We start from the raw sequence: 26,981 nt of genomic DNA on the forward strand, positions 1-26,981 counted from the left end.
CCAGCTTGTGCTGCTTCCAGCCCAGCATTTCTCATGATGTACTCTGCATAGAAGTTAAATAAGCAGGGTGACAGTATACAGCCTTGACGAACTCCTTTTCCTATTTGGAACCAGTCTGTTGTTCTATGTCCAGTTATAACTGTTGCTTCCTGACCTGCATACAGATTTCTCAAGAGGCAGGTCAGGTGGTCTGGTATTCCCAGGTGTTTCAGAATTTTCCACAGTTTATTGTGATCCACACAGACAAAGGCTTTTGCATAGTCAATAAAGCAGAAGTAGATATTTTTCCAGAACTCTCTTGCTTTTTGATGATCCAGTGGATGTTGGCAATTTGATCTCTGGCTCCTCTGCCTTTTCTAAAATCAGCTTGAACATCTGGAAGTTCATTGCTGAAGCCTGGCTTGGAGAATTTTGAGCATTACTTTACTAACGTGTGAGATGAGTGCAATTGTGTGGTAATTTGAGCATTCTTTGGCATTGCCTTTCTTTGGGATTGGAATGAAAACTGACATTTTCCAGTCCTGTGGCCACTGCTGAGTTTTCTAAATTTGCTGGCATATTGAGTGCAGCACTTTCACAGCATCATCTTTCAGGATTTGAAATAGCTCAACTGTAATTCCATCACCTCCACTAGCTTTGTTTTCAGTGATGCTTTCTAAGGCCCACTTGACTTCACATTCCAGGATGTCTGGCTCTAGGTGAGTGATCACACCATCGTGATTATCTTGGTCATGAAGATCTTTTTTGTACAGTTCTTCTGTGTATTCTTGCCACCTCTTCTCAATATCTTCTGCTTCTGTTAGGTCCATACCATTTCTATCCTTTATTGTGCCCATCTTTGCATGAAATATTTCCTTGGTATCTCTAATTTTCTTGAAGTGTTCTCTAGTCTTTCCCATCCTGTCTCTCAGTATTGTCCAACTCTTTATGACCCCATGGACACTTCCTCTTCTGCCTATGGAATTCTCCAGGCAACTCTACTGGAGTGGGTTTTCATTCCCTTCTCCTGGGGAACTTCCTGACCCAGAGATTGAGTACAGGAAGACAAACAGTGGTATGTAGCTTGTGCAGAATCAGATAAGCTAATATGTAGCAGAGTGAAATTTGAACCAACCGACAGATTTCTATTCAAAAGTCAGCATTCTTATCCACTCAACTCATACCAACTAAGCAGCTACTGTGTGCCTGGCACTTTGCTGGAAGCCTTTGCTTCTGTAAGAGCAGAAAACTTTCCTTTATCAGGTGCTTTGACTGGTCTAATAATTAAATTGTCATAAGTTAGATTAACAAGTTTAATTTGTTATGTATTGGAGCTCCATGAAAACTCAGAGGCTCAAAGACAGGCATTTGAGGCTTATATGCCCTTCCCCCCACCAAGCTAAGGAGAAGGGGTTAAGGATCTGAGGCGTCAAAAGGGAGGAAGACAACCCATAGGAGGATGGGAAGAGCTAGTGCTTGGGAAGCAAACATTTGCTGCTCCAAACAGGTAAGTCTTTCTGAGATAAAAAGCTATCCCTGGTAAATGACTCTCTTCCTGGCATAAGTCTCCTAATCTACATTATTTAAGCAGTTAAAGGAGAGACAAAGAACTACTCCTGAGTCTGTTGGGTCTTAATTGACTGTAGCTCAAAGCAACCTGCGTGCCAAAGTGGGACATTTGGGGGAGACATAATCTGCTCACCTTCACTTCTCTTTAAGCAAACTTTCTAGTAACTTCGAATCATATTAAGAGCCTTCTTTATGTTTAAGAAACCAAAGCGCACAGATGGAGAACTTGGCCAATTGTCCTTTGACCACCTGGTCCCCATCATGCTGTTCATCTGTGAAACTCCCAGGACCAAGGGTGGATAACATTCTTGATGGCTTTGTGTCTTGTTTTCTCAGCAGATCTTACTTCCTCAACTCTGTCTAGGATGCGATGTCAGGATGTTCACCACTTTGGTCAGAAGCTGATTCGAAGGCGACAGTTGAAGCCCACTGAGGGGTCTGAGAGTCCCAAGGCCCGTCACCTGAACACCCTTGACCTGGTGGTCTTGGGTGTGGCCAGCACCCTGGGGGCCGGCGTGTACATCCTGGTGGGAGAAGTGGCCATGTTCATTGCTGGACCAGCGATTGTCATCTCCTTCTTGATGGCCGCCCTGTCTTCTGTGTTGTCCGGGCTCTGCTATGGCGAGTTTGGTACATGGGTCTCATGGACCGGTTCTGCGCATCTCTACAGCTACATCAGTGTGGGAGAACTGTGGGCTTTTGTCACTGGTTGGAACCTCATACTAGCTTATGTGATTGGTGAGATGATGGGTGGAAAAGGTGTGGGGCTTGAGATCAGAAATTGGGAGTCAGGATTGGGTCTTCAGGCATTCGCGAGCACTTTGTGAAAGGGCTTTCACTTTATTGGAGGAGGAGGAGGGTAATAGTGTCAGGAAAACTCCACAACTTCATTCTACTCAGCTTTCTCCTGCTTCCTTAAATGATGGACCAAGAACCCAGAGGAAAGGGAACTGTTGGGAGTGGGTGAGAGGGAGGGGTGTCCCACAGGCTCCTCTCCTCACTATATTGACATCTCTGCTCAGTTGTTGCATTCATGGGATTTCCCTTTACCACTTGATTTAAGATTTCAACCCTCGTCTCGCATCTTTCCTGTTCCCACTTCACTGTTTTCTTACGTAACATTGATCACCTGCTAATGTGTTAATAGTTGACCTATTTGGTGATCATTTGTACCTACTCCCCCCACCTCATGAAGAACTCTTTGAGAGTAGGTATTGATGCAAAATCTTGGCTCTCTGTGCACCAACACCAAACAGAAATACAGAGAGAGTCATGAAGGAGAAGGAGAGAATGGCTTTATTTCTTTGCCAAGCAAAGGGGGAACACAGTAGGATAGTGCCTTAATAACAGTGTCCCCACTTCCCGTGGAATAGGGAGAGACTATATAGTCAGGGCTCCTGGTCAGAGCTATCCTGACAAGCTCACGGTATGTGCAGAGTCTCAGGTGGTCAGGTCTCCTAATTTTTTTTTTTGAAGCTTTTCCTTCTTTCTTTCTTTTCTTGAATATTTATTTATTTGACTGTGTCAGGTCTTAGCTACAGCACACAGGATCTTTCACTGTGGGGCATGGACTCTAGTTGTGATGCTTGCGTTTAGTTGCTCTGTGCCACATGGGATCTTAGTTCCCTGACCAGGAATCGAACATGAGTCCCTTCATTGCAAGGCAGATTCTTAACCACTGGACCATCAGGAAAGCAACCAACAAACCACCTAATATTGATGAGCTTCCATGTTCCCTTTAATCTTGCCTCAGATGGTTTCTTGGCCTCCCTGCCTTGATTAGCAACTCTTTGAATCTGTCCTTTGGAACTCAGGGAAGGTCATGGAGGCTGGAGTTTTGCCTACAAGAAATGGGGGACAAAAAGGCCTCTGTGCCCAGAGTCCCACAGAGCCCTGCTCAGCATCAGTATTTTGTAATTTTCCCCCAAAATATATCCTATGGCACATGAGGGCTTCAATTTAGGTTTGTTAACAAATGTTCCTTCTGCTGCTGCTGCAGCCGTTGCAAGTGTGGCCAGGGCCTGGAGCCACACCTTCGACAGCCTGATTGGGAACCACATCTCTCAGGCGTTAGAGGGAATTTTCTCTCCATATATGCCCTACTTCCTGGCCACGTACCCAGATTTTGTTGCACTGGCCGTGTTGCTGCTTCTCACTGGTAAGCTGGGGATTTTCATGATAGGACGGGAAGGGTGGGTGTGGAGGGGGAAAAGGGGTGTCGAAGGCTTGGGGTAGCAGCATGGTAGGGGATTAGAGCTGGGAAGAATGGTCTGTGGTATGAGAGACAGGAAGGCAAGACATAGACCGTTATTGCCCACCCTTGGCATTACTGATCTTCTAGGCTGGAACAGCCTGGGTGTGGGGGCTAACCTGTGACTGCAGGGTTTTCTTAATTTAATCATTGTTGCATGTGTAGCATCTATGAACTATGTTCAGTAGATATGGGTGACATATCTACTGACCCCAAACTGTGACAATCAGAATGTCTCCAGGGAGTTTCTTGGTGGCTTCACCTCAGATCAGTTTCTCAGTCATGTCCAACTCTTTGCAACACCATGGAGTGCAGAACGCCAGGCTTCCCTGTCCATCACCAACTCCCGGAGCGTGCTCAAACTCATGTCCATTGAGTCAGTCATGCCATCCAACCATCTCATCCTCTGTCATCCCCTTCTCCTCCTGCTTTCAATCTTTCCAAGCATCAGGGTCTTTTCCAGTGAGTCAGTTCTTTGCATCATGTGACCAAAATATTGGAGTTTCAGCTTCAGCATCAGTCCTTCCAGTGAATATTTAGGACTAATTTCCTTTAGGATGGACTGATTGGATCTCCTTGCAGTCCAAGGGACTCTCTAGAGTCTTCTCCAACACAGCAGGTCAAAAGCAGCAATTCTTGAGTGCTCAGCTTTCTTTATAGTCCAACTCTCACATCCATACATGACTACTGGAAAAACCATAGCTTAGACTAGATGGGCCTTTGTTGGCAAAGTAATGTCTCTGCTTTTGAATATGCTATCTAGGTTGGTCATAACTTTCCTTCCAAGGAGTAAGCATCTTTTAATTTCATGGCTGCAGTCACCATCTGCAGTGATTTTGGAGCCCAAAAGAATAAAGTCTGACACTGTTTCCACTGTTTCCCCATCTATTTCCCATGAAGTGATGGGACCAGATGCCATGATCTTAGTTTTTTGAATGTTGAGTTTTAAGCCAGCCTTTTCACTCTCCTCTTTGACTTTCATCAAGAGGCTCTTCAGTTCCTCTTCACCCTCTGTTGTAAGGGTGGTGTCATTTGTGTATCTGGTGGTTTAGTGGTTAGGATTCTGGGTTTTCACTGTCAAGGCCCGGGTTCATCCGTGGCAAGGAAATGGAGATCCTACAAACCATGGCATGGCCAAAAAATGAACCCAAAACAAAAAAAAGAGAATGTCTCCAGATGTTGCCAACAGTCCCTTGGGGAACAAAACCACTCCCAGCTGAGAAGTATTTACTTAGACTGACAAGTTTCTTCCTCTGTACTGAGACCACACTTTTTTTTTAATTGAAAGAAAATTTACATAGCATAAAATTAACCATTTAATTATTTCTCCCAAATTAGTTAACTGACATCCAACATTGTATAAGTTTAAAGTGTACCACATGATGATTTGATAGACATGTCTACTGTGAGATGACTGCCGCAGTAAGAAACAAGCTACCTTAAAGTGTATTTAGTGGGACTTCGTACCTTCACAGTGTTGGGTGTTGTATAACCATCACCCCTATCTAGTTCTGAACAGTTGCATCACAACCAAAGGAAACCCTGCACCCACTGAGCAGTCACTGTCTATCTATCCACCACCATCAGCCCTCCTGACACTGTAGCCACTGGTCTGCTTTCTGTCTCTAGGGATTTGGTTATTCTGGATGTCTCATATTCCATCTTTCCCACAGGACTACTGGTTCTGGGAGCTCCTGAGTCAACCCTGCTGTACAGAGTGTTCACAGGCATCAACGTTTTGGTTCTCAGCTTCGTCATCATCTCTGGTTTTGTTAAGGGAGACCTGCACAACTGGAAGCTCACGGAACAGGACTACACATTGAACACATCTGAATCCATTGGCACCTCTAGGTTAGGAGGGTTCTCTTGTCCATAGCGACACTTGTGTGAAAGTGGGTGCAAGCCTGGAAATCTGGTGGGGACTAGAGTGTGGCAACCCACTCCAGCATTCTTACCTGGATAATCCCATGGACAGAGGAGCCTGGCAGGCTACAGCCCATGGGGTCGAAAGAGTCTGTCATGACTAAATGAGTAAACCACCACCAAAGAGACCTGGGCTGATGGATCTCAGTGATGGGGGTCCTGGAGTCCAGCACTTGGGGTATGAAGGGAAGAGTCCAGTAGAGATGGCTGAACTCACCTCACCCATGTTCTTCCTCATTCCTTCTCTCACCATAGGTTGGGCCCTCTGGGTTCCGGAGGGTTTGCACCTTTTGGTTTTGATGGGATTCTCCAGGGAGCAGCTATGTGTTTCTACATGTTTATTGGTTTTGATGCCATTGTCACTAAAGGTAATATAGTCACTGTGCTTCTCATCAGAGGTTTGGCCACAGATTAGGCTGCCCTTGGGCACAGGGGTCGGAAGAAGGATAAGCTGCTTTTGATGGTGCAAGAGGAAAGGGGATATTGTGCTTTTGCTCCCTGTGTTTTCCTAACCTAGTACATCTACGCATCCTGCAGGGGAAGAAGCCCTAAATCCTCAGCGGTCCATCCCCGTGAGCACCATGATCACGATCTTCATCTGCTTTTTGGTGTGCTTTGGTGTCTCAGCAGCACTCACCCTCATGGTGCCCTACTACCAGATTCATCCTGAGAACCCCTTGCCAGAGGCTTTCCTCCTTGTTGGGTGGGGCCCTGCCAGATATGTTGTGGCTGTTGGCACCCTCTGTGCTCTTACATCCAGGTCAGTATCATGGCTTTCCCCCCACTGACTGTCAGATGCTCTGGTATCCCAGCCCTTCGGATTTAGAGACGAGAAGGAAGGACACCTGGCACCATGTAGACTACATCATGGAAGCCCCGGTCCTCCCTTCCTGTCTCTCCATGTCCTTATCTACATTTCCATTTTCCTTTCCAGTCTCCTAGGTGATATGTTCCCCATGCCTCAGGTGATATACGTGATGGCAGAGGACGGACTCCTTTTTCGGGGACTTGCCCAGATCCATGCCCACACAGGCACCCCTGTCATGGCCATCATGTCTTCTGGAAACCTTGCAGGTGAATAAACAAAACCCGTCCCTTGTTTGATCATTTCCTTACCTTTGATATTTCCGGCTGTTTCTCACTCCCTTCCCCACCTTGTCTGTGCCCTCATCCTAGCGGTCATGGCGTTACTCTTCAAGTTCAGCGATCTGGTGGACCTCCTATCAATCGGGACCCTGCTTGCTTACTCCCTGGTGGCTCTCTCTGTGCTTGCCCTCAGGTGAGATTCCGCTACACCTTGGCTGGGGGTCGTGGACTCAAGGGGACCTAAGATTCTTCTAGCTTTATGTCCTGCTCTGCTGAAGTCGGGAAAGAGTTGGATTAAACTCTCTGATGATGGATGAGTATATGGCCTGTTGTTAATATTGCCTTAATATCCTCTCACTCAGGTACCAGCCGGATCAGAAGTTCAGCAAGGAGAAAACAGAGGAGGAAATTGAGATGAAACTTAAAGTTGAAGAAAACATTTCAGAGCTTGTATCTGAAGCAGGAAACTCAAACATTCTGAAGAGTCTGTGGTTCCCTACCAGCACCATCCCCACCCGGAAATCTGGCCAGATTGTCTATGGATGTGCCTTCCTGCTTGGTGAGCAATGGGACTTCTCTTTGGTGGTATTCTGAAATTGACAGGACAGGCTGGAAATATGTGTCTTTTTCAGTTACAAAGTAGTAGAAAAATTATGCCCCTTCCTGATGTGGGCAGCCTGGGGAGGGGTGTGGCCCAAGGTCCTGATATCTTTGTCTTCTGGGTCCAGCCTGTTCTCCTCCACCTTGACCCTTGCAGTTCTCCTGCTGATCATCCTGAGCCTGATCCTGGCCCAGTGGCCCAGCCAGTTGTTCTCTGGAGACCCCGTGCTCAAAACAGTGGCTGTGCTGCTGCTGCTGCTCATCATTGGGGTCACGATCATCATCTGGAGGCAGCGCCAGAGCCCCTCTCCTCTTCCATTCAGGGTAGGTGAGGGACTTCCCTGGTGGTCCAGTGGTTAAAAATATACCTAGCCATGTAGGGGATGTAGGTTGGATTCCTTGTGGGGGAACAAAATACCCAATATGCTGCAGGGCAAATAAGCCCATGACCCACAACTAGAGAAGCCTTTGGGCCACAACTCAGTTCTGACACAGCCAAATTAATTAGTTAATTAATTTTTTAAAAGTAGGTGACCTTTTGTGCCCAACTATCCACCTTGAGTGAATGAAGTCTATCTGTTTTGAGGTCTAAACACCCTTTACTGAACGTGGGAAGATAGGAAATTGCTCAAATCAATGGACCCTTCCCTGATCCACACTCAGTGCTTCACATACCCAGTTTCAGTAGGCACTGAACACACAGCTTCAATAGGACTGGAGTCTTCCTGCCCACATGTGGGTTGCAGGCTCCTTTTCCAACATCTGGGCTGTGTTCAGGGATGAACTGACTCTGCCCACAGGTCCCTGCTCTGCCTGTCCTCCCACTGGTGAGCATATTTCTGAATGTTTATCTGATGATGCAGATGACTTCTGGGGCCTGGATCCAATTCAGTGTCTGGAATGCCATTGCTAAGTGGTTTTCTGGGATTAAGAGATCTCTCAGTTGACTGATCCCCATCCTCTTCCTAACATCACTCCCCTATTCTGTGTCAGATACCCTCATAGGAGACCTAGTGAGCAAGTGTGGGGTTCCCTGGTGTCTCAGTGGTAAAAAATCCACCTGCCAATGCAGGAAATGTAAGAGACATGGGCTCAATCCCTGGGTCAGGAGGATCCCCTGGAGGAGGAAATAGCAACCCACTCCAGTACGCTTCATTGGAGAATCTCATGGACAGAGGAGCCTGGAGGGCTATGGTCCATGGGGTCACAAAAGAGTCAGTCACGACTGAGGGACTGAGCATGCACACGAGCCTGTACACGACTGTGTATCAGTAAGGAGAGTACCTACTTTCCCTTCTCATCATCTCATTTCCCTACTAGGATTTGCCATATACTTTGGCTATGGGATCCGACATAGCCTGGAGGAGAACTAGAAGCAACAGCCTCCACCTCCCAAACTCTTCACTCAAGCATCCCTGCTGCTGAATCATCTTAACCACAGGACATAAATGCCATGTGGAATCTCTTCATATGCTAGAGGAATCTTCTGGTTAAAGGGGCATTTTAAGGCTCTATGGACTTGAAGGTGCAATGCATTTCAGTTCAGTTCAGTTCAGTCGCTCAGTCATGTCCGACTCTTCCGACTTATGACCTGCAGCACACCAGGCCTCCCTGTCCATCACCAACTCCTAGAGTCTACCCAAACTCATGTCCATTGAGTCGGTGATGCCATGCAACCATATCATCTTCTGTCGTCCCCTTCTCCTCCTGCCCTCAATCTTTCCTAGCATCAGGGTCTTTTCAAATAAGTCAGCTCTTCGAATAAGGTGGCCAAAGTATTGCAGTGTCAGCTTCAACATTACTCCTTCCAATGAAGACCCAGGACTGATCTCCTTTAGGATGGATTGGTTGGATCTCCTTGCAATCCAAGGGACTCTTGAGAATATTCTCCAACACCACAGTTCAAAAGCATCAATTCTTCTGCGTTAGCTTTCTTTATAGTCCAATTCTCTCATCCATACATGACTACTGGAAAAACCATAGCCTTGACTAGATGGACCTTTGTTGGCAAAATAATGTCTCTGCTTTTTAATATTCTGTCTAGGTTGGTCATAATTTCATTCCAAGGAGTAAGCATCTTTTAATTTCATGGCTGCAATCACCATCTGCAGTGATTCTGGAGCCCAAAAAATAAAGTCAGTCACTGTTTCCATTGTTTGTCCATCTATTTGCCATGAAGTGACGGGACCAGATGCCATGATCTTCGTTTTCTGAATGTTGAGCTTTAAGCCAACTTTTTCACTCTCCTCTTTCACTTTCATCAAGAGGCTTTTTAGTTCTTCTTCAATTTCTGCCTAACGGTGGTGTGATCTGCATATCTGAGGTTATTGATATTTCTCCCAGCAATCTTAATTCCAGCTTGTGCTTCTTCCAGCCCAGCGTTTCTCATGATGTACTCTGCATAGAAGTTAAATAACCAGGGTGACAATATACAGCCTTGACATACTCGTTTCCCTATTTGGAACCAGTCTGTTGTTCCATGTCCAGTTCTAACTATTGCTTCCTGACCTGCATACAGGTTTCTCAAGAGGCAGATCAGGTGGCCTGCTATTCCCATCTCTTTCAGAATTTTCCACAGTTTATTGTGATCCACACCGTCAAGGCTTTTGCATAGTCAATAAAGCAGAAATAGATGTTTTTCTGGAACTCTCTTGCTTTTTCAGTGATCCACCAGATGTTGGCAATTTGATCTCCAGTTCCTCTACCTTTTCTTAAACCAGCTTGAACATCTGGAAGTTCGCGGTTCATGTTTTGCTGAAGCCTGGCTTGCAGAATTTTGAGCATTACTTCACTATTGTGTGAGATGAGTGCAATTGTGCAGTAGTTTGAACATTCTTTGGCATTGCCTTTCTTTGGGATTGGAATGAAAACTGACCTTTTCCAGTCCTGTGGCCATTACTGAGTTTTCCAAATTTGCTGGCATATTGTGCAGCACTTTCACAGCATCATCTTTCAGGATTTGAAATAGCTCCACTGGAATTCCATCACTTCTGCTAGCTTTGTTCATAGTGATGCTTCCTAAGGCCCACTTGACTTCATATTCCAGGACATCTGGCTCTAGGTAAGTGATCACACCATCGTGATTATCTGGGTCATGAAGATCTTTTTTGTACAGTCTTTCTGTGTATTCTTACCACCTCTTCTTAACATCTTCTGCTTCTGTTAGGTCCATACCATTTCTGTCCTTTATTGAACCCATCTTTGCATGAAATGCTCCCTTGGTGTCTCTAATTTTCTTGAAGAGATCTCTAGTCTTTACCATTGTATTGTTTCCCTCTATTTCTTTGCACTGATCACTGGGGAAGGCTTTCTTACCCCTCCTTGGTATTCTTTGGAACTCTGCATTCAAATGAGTATATCTTTCCTTTTCTCCTTTGCTCCTCACTTCTCTACTTTTTACAGCTATTTGTAAGGCCTCTTCAGGCAGCCATTTTGCTTTTTGGCATTTCTTTTCCATGGGGATGGTCTCGATCCCTGTCTCCTGTACAGTGTCACAAACCTCTGTCCATAGTTCATCAGGAACTCTGCCTATCAGATCTAGTCCCTTAAATCTATTTCTCACTTCCACTGTCTAATCATAGGGATTTAATTTAGGTTATACCTGAATGGTTTAGTGGTTTTCCCCACTTTCTTCAACTTCAGTCTGAATTTGGCAATAAGGAGTTCATGATCTGAGCCACAGTCAGCTCTTGGTCATGTTTTTGCTGACTGTATAGAGCTTCTCCATCTTTGGCTGCAAAGAATATAATCAATCTGCTTTCGGTGTTGGCCATCTGGTGATGTCCATGTGCAGAGTCTTCTCTTGTGTTGTTGGAAGAGGGTGTTTGCTATGACCAGTGCATTCTTTTGGCAAAACTCGATTAACCTTTGCCCTGCCTCATTCTGTACTCCAAGGCCAAATTTGCCTGTTACTCCAAGTATTTCTTGACTTCCTACTTTTGCATTCCAGTCCTCTATAATGAAAAGGACATCTTTTGGGTGTGTTAGTTCTAAAAGGTCTTGTAGGTCTTCATAGATCCGTTCAACTTCAGCTTCTTCAGCATTACTGGTCAGGGCATAGATCTGGATTACCATGATATTGAATGGTTTGCATTGGAAACAAACAGAGATCATTTTATTGTTTTAGAGATTGCATCCAAGTACTGCATTTCAGACTCTCTTGTTGACCGTGATAGCTACTCCATTTCTTCTAAGGAATTCCTGCCCACAGTAGGAGATATAATGGTCATCTGAGTTAAATTCACCCATTCCAGTCCATTTTAGCTTGCTGATTCCTAGAATGTCAACGTTCACTCTTTCCATCTCCTGTTTGACCACTTCCAATTTGCCTTGATTCATGGACCTAACATTACAGGTTCCTATGTAATATTGCTCTTTATAGCATCGGACCTTGCTTCTATCACCAGTCCCATCCACAACTTGGTGTTGTTTTTGCTTTGGCTCCATCCCTCCATTCTTTCTGAATTTTTTTCTCCTCTGATCTCCAGTAGCACATTGGGCACCTCCCGACCTGGGGAGTTCATCTTTCAGTGTCCTATCTTTTGGCCTTTTCATACTGTTCATGGGGTTCTCAAGGCAAGAATACTGAAGTGGTTTGCCATTCCCTTCACCAGTGGACCACATTCTGTCAGACCTCTCAACCATGACTCGTCCGTCTTGGGTGGCCCCACAGGGTATGGCCTAGTTTCACTGAGTTAGACAAGGCTGTGGTCCATGTGATCAGATTGGCTAGTTTTATGTGATTGTGGTTTCAGTCTGTCTGCCCTCTGATGCCCTCTCTCAACACCTACCATCTTACTTGGGTTTTTCTTGCCTTCAGTTTAGTTGCTCAGTCATGTCCTACTCTTTGCAACCCCATAACTGCAGCACACCAGGCCTCCCTGTCCATCACCAACACCTGGAGTTTACCCAAACTCATGTTCATTGAGTCAGTGATGCCATGCAACCATCTTATCCTCTCTTGTCCCCTTCTCCTCCTGCCCTCAATCTTTCCCAGCATCATGGTGTTTTCAAATAGGTCAGCTCTTCACATCAAGTGGCCAAAGTATTGGAGTTTCAGCTTCAACATAAATTCTTCCAATGAACAGCTAGGCCTGTTCCCTTTTAGGATGGACTGGTTGGATCTCCTTATAGTCCAAGGGACTCTCTAGAGTCTTCTCCAATGCCACAGTTCAAAAGCATCAATGCTTCAGCACTCAGCTTTCTTTATAGTCCAACTCTCACATCCATACATGACTACTGGAAAAACCATAGCCTTGACTAGATGGACCTTTGTTGGCAAAATAATGTCTCTGCTTTTTAATATGCTGTCTAGTTGGGTCATAACTCTCCTTCCACTGAGTAAGTGTCTTTTAATTCATGGCTGAAGTCACCATCTGCAGTGATTTGGAGCCCAAAATAATAAAGTCAGTCACTGTTTTCACTGTTTTCCCATCTACTTGCCATAAAGTGATGGGACCAGATGCCACGATCTTAGTTTTCTGAATGTTGAGCTTTAAGCCAACTTTTTCACTCTCCTCTTTCACTTGCATCAAGAGGCTTTTTAGTTCTTGTTCACTTTCTGCCATAAGGGTGGTGTCATCTGCTTGGACATGGGGTATCTCTTCACAGTTGCTCCAGCAAAATGCAGCTGCTGCTCCTTACCTTGGAGGTGGGGTATCTGCTCACGGCCGCCACTCCTGTCCTTAGAAGCGGGGTATCTCCTCTGATTGTTCGCCTCTCCTGTGCCACACCTCTGCTGCTCACTGCTCCTGCACCACGAAATGCATTTAGGGGCCTATATTTATTGCCAGTGGATAAGTGACTGTAATGATGTATAATTTTTAAATATTCTTTTCAGACCCCAATACACATACAAAAAGGGCATGATTTGTAAGTGTGCAGCAAGATGATATTTCACAAAGAATGTATAACAATGGAAGCAGCTACTGGAGAAAGAAATAAAATATTAACCTGCACATACAAAGCTCCTCCTCGTGCTTCTTTTTAGCAAAAATGCAGAGATGGCTGTCTGGGGAGGAAAGGCAGGTAACTGTATACTGTGTCCAGTGCTGCCCTTGAAATATAGGACAGAGGTAAGCTGGAAGTAAAAGGAAGGGAGCAGATCCACTTGCAAACAGTGACACAAGAAAGCTAAGGAGGCTATATTACTATCAGACAAAGTAGACTCTAAGAAAAGGAGAAGATAACAGACAAAGTGGATCATGTCATCATGGTAAAATGATCACTTTTCTCTTTTCCCCAGCTTTATGGAGACATAGTCTAATCTTTTGTAAATGACTATTTCTCTTTACTTTTCTGTCACAGACTCCTGGAGTTACACAGTAGAGTTGATGATGGAAAGTTCTTAATTGGAAAAACAAAAAAACACCTGCATTGTCAGAGGTGAGGGAAAGAAGTAGTAAGTAATGATTTATTGATAAATGATTACAATTTTGTGAAACTAAAAGACAGGAAATGAAAAAGGATAGACAGGTTAGAACAGAGTGTCTGACACCGAGATTATGCACATTCAAGATATTGATAATAATGAACTAGAGGGTTGTTTGTGGGAATGAGCATCTGCAATAGTGAAGGAGGGATACAGGTCAAGAAACTGAGCAGCAAGATATTAGATGAATTAAAATACAGATGGAGGTGGATGAACAGAGTTAGAAATATCACTGCCTTGCTAGTTCTCATGACAGTACAGGATTAGGAAGAAATTAATGGAGATTGAAACTGTCCGGTGAAACTTTGTCGGAAGGGGTTGACATCACCTGATTCTGTTCTTCGCTTACTGCTGTGGGCCAACCAGATATCCTGTGCTATTAATGTGCTATAAGAGGCAACACAGAACACCGCCCATAAAGGAGCCTTGATGAGAAATTGAATCAACCCTTCCAGGTTATTCTGGCCAGTCTAAGGATTAAATTAACATGAGATAGCTTAATGGGACAAAAATCAAGTGATAGCTCAATAATGTGATGAAGGTGAAAGAGGAGAGTGAAAAAGCTGGCTTACAACTCAACATTCAAAAAACGAAGATCACAGCATCCAGTCCCATCACTTCATGGCAAATAGATGGGGAAACAATGGAAAAAATGGCAGATTTTATTTTCTTGGGCTCCAAAATCACTGCAGACAGTGACTGCAGCCATGAAATTAAGACACTTGCTCCTTGGAAGAAAAGCTATGACAAGGCTTCACAGTGAATTAAAAAAGAGATATCACTTTGCCGACAAAGGTCCATATAGTCAAAGCTATGCTTTTTCCAGTAGTCATGTTGGATGTGAGAGTTGGACTATAAAGAAAGCTGAGTGCTGAAGCATTGATGCTTTTGAACTGTGGTGTTGGAGACGATGCTTGAGAGTCCCTTGGACTGCAAGGAGATCCAGCCAGTCCATCCTAAAGGAAATCAGTCCTAAATATTCATTGGAAGGACTGATATTGAAGCTGAAACTCCAATACTTTGGCCACCTGATGGGAAGATCCGACTCATTGGAAATGACCTTGATGCTGGGAAAGATCAAGGGCAGGAGGAAAAGGGGATGACAGAGGATGGGATGGTTGGATGTCATCACCAAATTGCATGGACATGACTTTGAGCAAACTCTGGGAGTTGGTGATGGACAGGGAAGCCCGACATGCTGCAGTCTCTGGACTGAGCGACTGAACAACAATAAAGGGGAGAGACCAAAGAAAACTGAGCAACTTGCCAGGATAATCAAATCCTTTCCCTTCCATACCGTCTTCAGTTAAAGACTAAAGGGACTGTTGGGGGTAGTGGTCTGGGACTTGAAAGGGAAGGAAGGCAATTCACATGAAGATGGAAAAACAAATGGTCGGTAGATTCATGTTAGCCAGGTCAGGTAGAGAGCATAAGACAAAGAGGGGACTCAGATCTACAAGTCTCAGTGGGTTTCCTGATAACTTTGAAATATTTGCTTGCATGCAGAGATGTTTGCCTTAGTAATCTCAGTCATTTTAATTACACATATTAATCAGAATTCTTAACCCTTAGAAACTTTAGTTTGTATTGAGAAACAAGAAGTAAACAATTGTGAACTCTTTGTTATACCAGTACTTTTTTTTAAAAAAATTGAAGTATCTCCAATTAAAATGAAATATTTTTAAATAAAAAAATGCTATTAACTTAAAAAAATCAAAGTGTCATTGGTTTACCATATAACATTAGTTTCAAATATACAGCACAGTGATTTGGTATTTTTATAGATGATACTCCAGTAGAAGTTATACAAGATAATGGCTATATTTCTTTGTGCTCCAAACATATCCTTACTGATTGTGTATTCAGTTCAGTCACTCAGTCGTGTCTGACTCTTTTCGACCCCACTGACTCCAGCATGCTTGGCCTCCCTGTCCATCACCAACACTCGGAGCTTACTCAAACTCATGTCCACCGAGTTGGTGATGCCATCCAACCATCTCCTCTGTCATCCCCTTCTCCTCCTGCCTTGTGTCTTTTAATCCCATACCCTCAATTTGTCCCTTCCCCCTTCCCTCTCTTCACAGATCGCCACTTGTCAGTTTTCTGAATTGGTGAGGCTGTTTCTGTTTGCTACATACATTCATTTATATTATTTTTTCAGATCTACACGTAATATTACACAGCATCTGTAAAAATACCAAAATCACTAGGCAGTCTACCTAAAAGTAATATAAACCAAGTCTATTTGAATAAATAAACAGTGAGTTAGACATCCACTCAGGAGGAAAAGCACCTCTGTGGGTATGGGAGACACAGCTCCATCTGCCCAAGGAGCCCTGGAGGAGTCTTTTCTGTTATGTGTCTGGGTCACAGGCCGACAGACCTCGCTACGGGCTGCAGAACCTGCAGAGCCAGAACCTGCCCAGACTCCTCTGACGGTGATGCTGCCAGTGGTGGTGGTGGTCATGGTGATGGTGGTGGTGGAAACCCAGATACTGACCTAGAGATTCCATGCAAGGGAGGGGATTTGCAGGTCAACCTTCACTTGGAGAAGGCAATGGCACCCCACTTCAGTACTCTTGCCTGGAAAATCCCATGGATGGAGGAGCCTGGTAGGCTGCAGTCCATGGGGTCGCTAAGAATCGGACACGACTGAACGACTTCACTTCCACTTTTCACTTTCACGCATTGGAGAAGGAAATGGCAACCCACTCCAGTGTTCTTGCCTGGAGAATCCCAGGGACTGGGAAGCCTGGTGAACTGCCGTCTATGGGGTCGCACCGAGTCGGACCTGATTGAAGCGACTTAGCAGCAGCAGCAGCAACCTTCACTAGGGGCTTCCCCCATGGCTCAGCGGTAGAGAATCTGCCTGTCAATGCCGGAGACACAGGAGTCATGGGTTCGACCCCTGGGCTGGAAAGATCCCTTGGAGGAGGACATGGCAACCCACTCCAGGATTCTTGCCTGGAGAGTCCCATGGACAGAGGAGTCTGGTGGGCTAGGGTCCATGCGGTTGCAAAGAGTCGGACAAGACTGAAGAGACTGATTAGGCATGCAGCCTTCACTGAGGAGGCGAGGATTCTGAAGTTAAAACAAACAAACAAAAAAAAACCAAAGGAGTCTGATCAAGGCTGACATAGCAGAAGCTTTCCCCTCCCCCTCACAAGGAAACATCCCATGGGGTTGATGTCCCACCACAGAAAAAGCTGGTCTAATTCTGCGGGACATACCTGGGGACACCTATTTCTCTACAGCAGCACCGGAGACCTGAGGGGGAATCCCCATGACGAGGGAGAGGAAGGGTTTTGAGGACGGGTTTTGGTAAAGAGGCTGATAAACACTGAGAAGGGCAAGAAAGTGACCGCTCCCCACAGGCAGTTCACTGACAAGCCTCTGGGAGCACCACACTCCGGAACCTCCCTCCTGGGTCCCCGGGCACCCTCAGTGCCCCGGGTGCAAGACCCACCGTGCCCCCGCGCCGGCGCTCCCCCCCCCCCACTCTCCGGGGTCTCCTTGTGTGACCCTCCCCCTGCAGCGCCCATGGGTGCTCTGGTAGGGAAGGAGCAGGCTCAGAAAACCAGCCCCTGCCACGGGCGAGGGTGCCCTCAGACTTGAGGTCTAGCGCCACCTTCTGGAAATCCAAAGACAGGAGGCAGCCTGGTGAGTTGTAAGAGCAGTTCAGTTCAGTCGCTCAGTCGTGTCTGACTCTGCGACCCCATGGACTGCAGCACGCCAGGCATCCCTGTCCATCACCAACTCCCGGAGCTTAATCAGACTCATGTCAATCGAGTCGGTGATGCATGCAACCATCTGTCATCCCCTTCTCCTCCTGCCTTCAATCTTCCCAGCACCAGGGTCTTTTCCAACAAGTGAGCTCTTCGCATCAGGTGCTAAAGTATTGGACTTTGAGCTTCAGCATCAGTCCTTCCAATGAATATTCAGGACTGATTTCCTTTAGGATGGACTGGTTGGAGCTCCTTGAGTCCAAGGGACTCTCTAGAGTCTTCTCCAACACCACAGTTCAAAAGCATCAATTCTTCGGTGCTCAGCTTTCTTTATAGTCCAACCCTCACATCCATACATGACTACTGGAAAAACCATAGCTTGGACAGAAGGACTTTTGTCTGCAAGGTAATGTCTCTGCTTTTGAATATGCTGTCTAGGTTGGTCATAACTTTCCTCCCAAGGAGCAAGCATCTTCTACTTTCATGGCTGCAGTCACCATGCAGCCACAGGGTCTTTTCCAATAAGTCAGTTCTTCTCATTAGGCAGCCAAAGTATTGCATCTTTAGCTTCAGCATCAGTTTTTCCAATGAATATTCAGGACTGATTTCTTTTAGGGTCGCAGACCAGACAGAAACACTTAAGAATTCTCCCACAAGAGGGAGCAAGGAAAGTGGAGCAGGTGTAGGGAGAGAAAGACAGGAAACCCCAGGAATTAACACCACTGTCAAACAGAATACTCCAGCTCGAGGGAAACACCACAGGCTGAAGGACGAGTCTGCTCCTTCAAATGTGAGAGCACCAATGAAAGATTGCAAAAAAATATATAAAAAATCAAGCAGATGTGCCATCAAAAATAAAGATATTATGCTTCCAATAAGCTACAACATGGATGAACCTTGTGGCCATTACTAAGAGAAGGCATTTCCATGGGAAATGACAAAGACCGAAGGTTTCCACTTAAGTGAAGTACCTAGAGGGGTTAGATTAATAGAATAGAATGGTGATTGCCAGGAACTGCAGCAGAGGAAGAGGGAATTTTTGTTTAATGTATACAGTTTCAGTTTTGCAAGATGAAAAAAAGTTCAAGAGATTGGTTGTACAAACTATGAATGTCCTTAACACTTTTTTTGTCCTTAACAGTTTTGAACTGGACACTTAAAATGGTTAAAATGGTAAATTTTACGTTACACATGTTTTACCACAATAAAGACCATTTCAGAACTACCCACGGATGGTAACCACAGAAGAGTCGGGGCTGATAGCTACACTGCAGGTGTTTCCCCCCGACTCCAATCTCACCCCAACAAGCCAGGGGTGAGGATTGTCTTCTGTGTTCAGGACTCCCCGCTTCTGTTCTTGGAGATGTCTCAGCTCCAGCCCCGCAGGGCTTACCCTCAGCCTCCCTGACTGACCCAGTGCTCCAGCCTCTGCTCCAAGGATCCAGTAAATCTCGGGTCACCCTCTTCTGTAGGAGACTGGGCGCTGAGTTCACATCCTCCCAAAGAGACCCCTGCAACCCCAGAGTGCAGGGGATCATTCCAGCTCCAGCCGGAGGGTGGAGAGACCTGTTTTCTAGATGAAAGTGTCTGTGCTGTGTCTGTGTGCACGTGTGTAAGGAAGGGTGGGGGAGATTAGATCAGTGCTGTGAGACTCTAGGACAATTTTACTCATGTTCAAATAATACTAGGGATTGATTACCCTTAAGTAGGGGTTATGATGTGGACACTGATTTTAGGCTCCTGTATTCTTCTGGCCCTTGGAATCTATGCGTTCGTCCTCTTCTGCAGATATTGGGGTAACTGTAAGGGACTTGAACACCCACAGATTTAGGTTTGTGTGGAGGACCAAATGCTTCCTGACTTATATTCAGTCCTCTTTGGGTTTACTACATCCAGTAACTGTGTGAAGCTCGTTCTATTACTTATCATGGGCAGCAGTTTTTTAAAATGATGGTAAAATATACATAACATAACATTAACCAACTTAACCGTTTTAAGTGTACAGTCCAAAAATGTTAAGGATGTTTACATAATTGTGCACCCAGTCCCTGGAACACTTTCACCTGTGTCCCCATTGAACAATAACTCCCCAGTTCCCCCTTTACCTCAGCCCCTGGCAACCACCATTCTACATTTGTCTCCACAGCTTTGACTCTTTTCAGTACTTCACAGAAGTGGAATCATGCGATATTTGTATTTTTGTGACTGGCTTAAGTCACTCAGCATAATGTCCTCAAAGCACCTCCACACTGTAGCATGCATCAGAAGGTCCTGCCTTTTTAAGGCTTAGTGATATTCCACTGTGGGTATAGACCTCCTAGTGTTTATTCATTCCTTCCTGGGTGGATATTTGTGTTGCTTCCAACTTTCAACTTTCCAACTTGCCAGAAGAATCCTGAGGATAGAGGAGTCTGGCAGGCTACAGTCAATGGGGTCGCAAACAGTCAGATATGCTTTCAGATCCTATGGATAATGCTGCTATGACCCTGAGTGTACAGCTATCTCTTTGAGAATCTATTTTCATTTCTTTTGGGTGTACTTGCTGAAGTGGAATTGCTAGACTATTGCAAATTATTTTTAACTTTGGAGCAACCACCATACGTTATCCAGAGCATGTGAGCCATTTGACAGGCACAAGGGCTCATCAGCAGAATCTAAAGAAGAAGAAAACCCGGGTCCAGAAAACTAAATGGCTTCCTCAAAGGCACAAGGTGTTGGCGGAACCAAGATTCTAACCAGAGCTGCCTGGCTCTTTGAATGCTTGCTCTGAACCAAAATGCTAAACTTGGACTTTGGAGTAACAGCATGGAAGCCACCTGGCAGGTGACTTCTGTAACTGGGTTAGCCTAGCCTTGCAGGGCCCTGTAGTGAGGCATATTTCATGCCTCAAAGGGCAGGACACAGCGTCCTGCCATTTCTGACTCAGAATGTAGATGAGGCTTCTCATCCTCCAGGTAGCGTTTTTTTTTTTTTTTTGGAATATAATTGCTTTACAATGTTGTGTTGGCTTCTGCTGTACAACAACGTGAATTAGCCATATATTTACATTTATCCCATCCCTCTTTAACCGCCCCCCTCCCTCCCTCCCGCATCCCACCCTCTAGGTCATCATAGAGCCCCCAGCTGAGCTCCCTGTGCTATACAGCAGCTTCCCACTAGCTGTCTATGTTACACACGGTCATGTATATTTCAATGCTACGATTTCAATTTGTTCCCCACCCCTCCCTGCCCTGTGTCCACAAGTCCGTTTTCTACATTTGCTCCTCCATTCCTAACCTGTAAATAGATTCATCAATACTGTTTTTTTTTTTTTTTAAGATTCCATATATTTGCATTAATATCTACTAGGTCCTGTCACACAGAGTGAAGTAAATCAGAGACAGGCCACTCTGGTGTGTGTGGGGGGCATTGGGGGAGAATGGATATGTGAATATGTATGGCTGAGTCCCTTTGCTTTTCACCTGAAACTATCACAACATTCTTAATCGGCTATACCCCAATACAAAATAAAAAGGTTTTTTTTTTTTTTTTTTTTTTTTTTAAAGAGAAAAGAAAAAAAGAGGTCACTCTGGTTTGCTGATTTGACTGAGCTGGGCTAGAGTCTGTCCCTCCTTACAAATTCCATTTCATTCTGCCCCAAAGCAGTTCCAATTTGATGTTAGTCTGCAAACAATGCAACAGAAAGCTTCCAGGTTTCAGGATCCTTGGTGAAGAAATGTGTGGAGTCTGAGTTCTTTGATCAGCAAGCCCCTTAAAAGACACTTTGTCCTGATCCAAGAAGGCAGGGAATAATGACGATAAAAACCTCCACTGAATTACACAGGACAGCAAGACAGAGACAGTAGGCACTTTGTGCAAAATCGGACCAGCTGAGAGGAGCAGGAGCTTGGATGTGAGCCAGCAGAGCAGGTGGATTTCAATTAAAAAATCATCATTTTTATCCACTCAGCTTTTACCGATTAAGCAGCTACTGCATGTGCCCGGGACTGTGCTGGAATCTTTTGCTTCTGAAGAAGCAGAAAACTTTGCTTTTTAGGTTCTTTCACTGATCTAATAATTAATTTGACATGAAACAAATTAACAAATTTGATTTGTTATGTGTGAGAGTCCCATAGGACTCTTTCTGCTTAATTTATTTTTAAATTGGAGGATAGTTGCTTTACAATATTGTGCTGATTTCTGCCATACAACAACTCAACTTAGTCATAATTATACATCCCTCCCCCTTGAGCTTCCCTCCCTTCCCCCAACCCACCCCTTTAGGTCATCACAGAGCAACGGGCTGAGCCCCCTGTGTTATACAGCGATTTCCCGTTAGCCCTGTGGTTTACACACAGAGGTGTACGTATGTCAGTGCGACTCTCAATTCGCCCCACCCTCTCTTTCCCCACAAGTCTGTTCTCTGCGTCTGCCCAGTGGGGCTCCCAGGCACAGAGGCCTTTCTGTCCCCCGTTTCTTGTAGGCAAGACTCCGGCCGTGATGACCTTCCATGCGTTCCAAAGGGCAGATTCGTGCAGTTGCTGATGGAGGGAGGAGCAGCCCCAGAACCACCTGAGATTAAAGGGTCCAGAGAAGGTCATCAAGACTGGGAGAGCCTACCACCAAAGACTGTGGATCCCCCGAGATGAGATTAAGGGAGTGCAAGCCCTGCTCACCCCGCAATCTTGTCAGGGACCCCACCTTGGACCCACAGTTGTAAAAGCCCTGATTAAATTCCCTGGGGTTGAACACATCACTCTTTCGAGGCCGAAGCCTGGTGTGTCTCCCTTTGCCTGGTAAACAAGAAAGCTCTCCTCTTCTACTCCCCCCACAATTGTCTTGGGGGTTGATTTGGCATCGGTGTACAGAGAGTCTCAGTCTTCGGTAACCGAGGGCAGTCCATTGTGGAAACAGAGACCAGGAAACTGGCCACAGGCTACAGAGACCCGGAAGGACTGCCCCGTGTGAACGGTTTACCTGCGTGTCCATGGAGCTCCTCCTCATGGGGCGGGGCACCCCACACCCTTTCCTTCTGGGTGTGTGACTGCCTTGCTTCCGTCTTAACTGAACAAACTATGTGCCCACCTGCTTGTTGGGCTGAGTGTCTAAGTACACGTTCTACCTGTTCTTGTTTTTATAGCTTTTGCCTTCTTGAGAAATGCATTTTTCAATGAGGGCAAAGGCTGGGGGAACTTTGTTTTGAGCCTTTTGCCCCTGGAGGACGAGCAGCTACATTTCCTGGTTTTCATCCAGACTCCTCCGGGTCCAATTCCTGGGCAGAGAACGAGGCTCTGGCTTCAAACCACCGCTCACGGTTGACACTCTCTCCGAGATCACTGGTGCTGAAATTTGGGATTTCAAGGTAAACCTCAGGTCATCCTAAACTGTTGGCTGGAGACTTCTGAGTCTCTCTCTCTCTCCATGAGAACTTGCTCTCACTCTCTGCTTTGTTCTTTTTCCAAGACCCACAGGTTTCAGTCTAGATCCACTCGGTGAAGGAGCCCAAGTTCTGGTTTTTCTCTTTCCTCTCTCCCTCTCTCTCGCTCAGCTAAACTACACCCCCAGCATGTCCGCCACCTTCATCAGGGTCGCGAGCAAGGTGCTGGGAGCCGTAGGTCACCTCCCACCACCTCCAACAAATCTCTCCCTTCTACACCCACACTTTATTCCCCAGCCCCCAAGCAGCCAGCACAAACGCTGCCTTTTTCTAATTTTGTTTTATTTTTTCCTGTGATTTCCTTTCTTACTTTATTTGAGAAGCAAGATTTCCTTCTCACCTAAACTTTATGTCCCCTTCAGTTTTACCCCAGATGCCAGACAAACAGGGTGATAGACTTGGGGTGCTCCTGCTGTTTAATCTCCAACCATGCCCAGTGCCCACAAATCCCCTCTGGGAATCCTCCTGCCTCCAGGCTCTCAGGTCCTCCAGCAAGTCCCCCCTCACTCCGGGCAAGGGACAGCCTGCTGGGTGGGCCACGTTCCAGCAGACCTCATTGGTGCAAAAGAAAGTCTTGGCAGTGCCTCATGGGAGAGGTCCACCAGCGATGTCTGGTCAGGGATCAAAGGTAGAGCAGAGGACACTGAAAATCCCACCAAGCACAGGGTTTGAGGGAAATCCAGAAAACACTCTGAGCCACCATCAGGTGCCCCCTAAGAATGCTTCTGGCTTCCCTGGTAGATCAAATAGCAAAGAATTTCCCTGCGAGGCAAAGACTCAAGTTCTATCCCTGGATCTGGAAGATCCCCTGGAGAAGGGAATGGCAACCCGCTCCAGTATTCTTGCCTGGAGAATCCCCATGGAGAGAGCAGCCTGGTGGGCTACGGTCCATGGGGTTGCAGAGAGTCAGACACGACTGCACGACTAACACTAACACCCCTACTACTACAAGGAATGTTTCTGGGACGCAGGATTTTATTACTAAGAGCGCAGTTCTTGGTTGCAGGTTGCTCAACATGGAGAATCCCCTTTCTAAGCCAGAGAGGCTGAGAAAAGGAAAACTAGGCTTTGCTGCAATATTGCCAGGCCTTTACTTAAGTTGGGGCATGAAAAGATTTGGTCTCTCACTTATAATACTATCCTACAATTAGATCTACATTGCCAAAGTATGGGAACATGGATGGAGGTTAACCCCCCTACATTCTAAACGATCCCCTTCAATCTTCCTCCAAATCTCAGGGGGGAAATCAAGCTTTCCCCACTCCTGCAAGTTCCCTTACTCATTCAGATTGTTCTGATCAGCCAAATGAAAACAATGGAATACACACACACAGACATATTCACCCATAAACAAAACCCAAATAGTCAAAAACTAAATAAAGTACAAGAGATGGACCTGGCAAGCAAAGGGAACCAAAAATGATAGCCACCAGTGAAAAACAAAATTAATTAAAGCACAGACTGGAAAATCAAATCAAATCAAGGTGCCAACTGGGGAATAAAGCAACAGAAACAAAACAAATATGGTGAGAAAAAGAAAGAAGAAGCAAAGTTAAGTAGAGGTAGATAAAGATGTATGTACATTAAGGAATAACTACAACAGGAAAATAGTAATAAGAAAAGCCAAAGAATAAATGTATAAAAATAATAACAATAAAATTTAAAACTTTAAGAATTTAAAAGGAAAACCCCAAAGAACCACAGAAGGCCAACATAGAGACAGAAGTATAAACAGGAAATAAAAAGTGTGATAAAAAAAAAATTCTCCCTGGGGGGTAAAAAATTCTCAAAAGCTTAAGTAGATTTAACAGTACTAATAAAATCAACTACTACAGCAACAGAGTGGGGAAAAAAAAATCCAGAAGCAACTAGAGAACAAGTCAAAATATAAAAATAATAAATGTTTTCCTTGGATCTTAGCTGTCAGCGTCCTTTCCCTCCCTGGGAGTCTCCATGCACCTCGCCTCCCCGCGAGCCCTCCAACACTGCGCTGGTCTCTGGCCCTGCTGAGTCGGCAGCTCAGATTCTAATCTGGTCCTGCTCCTGCCTATTCTTGCCTCTAAGGTCCACAGCTGCCAGAGCTGGCGTGGTTTCTTCTGCGGGAGCGGTTGGTGTCCTTTCACATATTCAGAGACACAGAATCTGCCTACTTGATCGAGTGGATTCAATCTGCAACTTGTGCAGCAGGTGGGAAGGTTCTGAGTTCTCCTCCTTAGCCGCACTGCCCCTGAGTATCAGCTGTGGCTTTGTCTCCACCTCTGCCTGTGAGTCCTCCACAGGGCTTTGCTCCTGAGGCTGTCCTGTAGGGCATGGGTCTGCCCCAGGGAGAAGGAGGTGAGGGGGGTGCAGCTGCTGGGGTGGCAGGGCGCGGGGCGCCAGGTGCTCATGGGAACTGGTGGCTAGGGCCACAGGAAAGGGGCTTTTCTAGCCTCTGGTAGCTCTGCCCCAGTGGGATACAGCATAGAGGTGGCACAGCTGATCGGATGGTGGGAACTCTGGGAGCGCCAAGTGTGCAGAGACCCCAGCTGTCAGCCGAGGGAGCTCTGGCCCTCCCAGGGTGTCTTCCTCGCCTCTGACAGCTGCAGTCAGAGCGCCTCTGTGGCTGGTCCTTCTCTACTGTTCCCGGCTCCCTCCCCCGTGAAGGCAGTAACAGGCCAGCCTCTCTCTGGGGCCTTCCACTGTCTCGGGCTGACTTGTGGGGACAGAGAGGCCACAGCGATGGCTCCACTGCCTGTGAGTGACTCTGCAGGATCGCCCTGCCTCCACGGCTGCCCGGGTTTTCTGCACAGGCATTTCCCACTGCCACCTCCTCCCTCACGTCCCCTCGGGCTTCTCCCCGCAGTCAACAGCTGAGCTTGCCCCCAGATCGCTCCACAATCCCTGCGCTCCAGCTCCCGGCCCTGCGCCTTCCAGGGGACTTTGCGTCCCTGCATCCCTCTCCCGGGACGTATGGCTGCGGCAAGAATTGTCTCCGTGACTCTCATTCCATTCAGACTCTCACAGATCAGCTGCTTCACTCAGCCTCAAGTGCTTCTCCTCTGTCCCCTGAACAGTTTCCTCAGCCTCCAAGGGCACCCACGTAGGGACCGGACCCCTGCTTCAGTCCCCCCACCCTCCAAGGGCAGGTCCAGTCCTACTGACTCTCCTCTTTCCCCCCACTTCCTTCACCCTACCGAGTTTTGTGTGGTTCTATATAGTCTTCTCCAGTGGCCAGGTGCTCCTGCCTGCTCTCAGCTGCCGTTCTGCAAGATCTCCTGTGTCTGAAGGTGTCTTCCTAATGTATCTCTGGAGAGAGATGAACTCCACACCCACCTGCTCCTCTGCCATCTCATTCCCCCTCATCTAATCAAACTAAGACCCCATCTCCCCAGAGGGACGATCCCTATGGGACAGCATTTTATCAGCCAGTCTGCCATTCTTATCTGGGCCAAATTGAGCACCATTTGGTCTAAATTTTGGCTATAAAACTTTGACTAGAGAAAAAAAAGATGACATTTTATTATGACATGGTGTGGCCACAAAATTCTCTGGACTCTAGAGAAAACTGGCTAAGATAAAACTTTTTGAAATTGGGTGGAAAAAAAAAACCCAAACAACAAAAACAACCTCTCCAAACAAAAACAAACAAACAAAAAACTGGTTCTTTTTGCATGTGCAATTAGAGAAAGCTAGCTTTTAAAATACTTCCCCCCCTCCGCAGAATTCTGACACTGAGAGAACAAGTCCTGCTAGAAGAACATGGCTTTCCCTGTGCCTTAAGACCAGCACTCTTGGGTACATTTCTCTTATCTAATCTAATAATCTCTAATTCCTGGGATTGAGGGGGGAAATGGAAAGGAAGTCTTTTTTTTTTTTTAAACTTTACATAATTGTATTAGTTTTGCCAAATATCAAAATGAATCCGCCACAGGTATACATGTGTTCCCCATCCTGAACCCTCCTCCCTCCTCCCTCCCCATACCATCCCTCTGGGTCGTCCCAGTGCACTAGCCCCAAGCATCC

The 26,981-nt window shown here is 46.0% G+C and overlaps 1 protein-coding gene and 1 long non-coding RNA gene across 2 annotated transcripts; both read left to right on the forward strand.

Moving 5' to 3' along the window:
* The first annotated feature begins 1,397 nt into the window (after nt 1-1,397).
* On the forward strand, nt 1,398-16,069 carry LOC133231033 (cationic amino acid transporter 3-like). The gene is made up of 10 exons (XM_061389201.1): nt 1,398-2,286; nt 3,548-3,706; nt 5,473-5,650; nt 5,978-6,090; nt 6,260-6,482; nt 6,657-6,796; nt 6,899-7,001; nt 7,171-7,367; nt 7,566-7,732; nt 8,209-16,069. The coding sequence occupies exons 1-10, from the start codon at nt 1,860-1,862 to the stop codon at nt 8,353-8,355; spliced, it is 1,854 nt and encodes a 617-aa protein (XP_061245185.1). The 5' UTR covers nt 1,398-1,859; the 3' UTR covers nt 8,356-16,069.
* Nucleotides 16,070-21,361: 5,292 nt separating this feature from the next.
* On the forward strand, nt 21,362-26,735 carry LOC133231021 (uncharacterized). Its single transcript, XR_009731015.1, has 3 exons — nt 21,362-22,904; nt 25,044-25,166; nt 26,680-26,735. It is a non-coding gene; the product is annotated as an uncharacterized LOC133231021 (long non-coding RNA).
* Nucleotides 26,736-26,981: the final 246 nt, after the last annotated feature.

This window comes from Bos javanicus, chromosome 18 (assembly GCF_032452875.1).
Source record: "Bos javanicus breed banteng chromosome 18, ARS-OSU_banteng_1.0, whole genome shotgun sequence".
In the NCBI taxonomy this organism is placed as follows: Eukaryota; Metazoa; Chordata; class Mammalia; order Artiodactyla; family Bovidae; genus Bos; species Bos javanicus.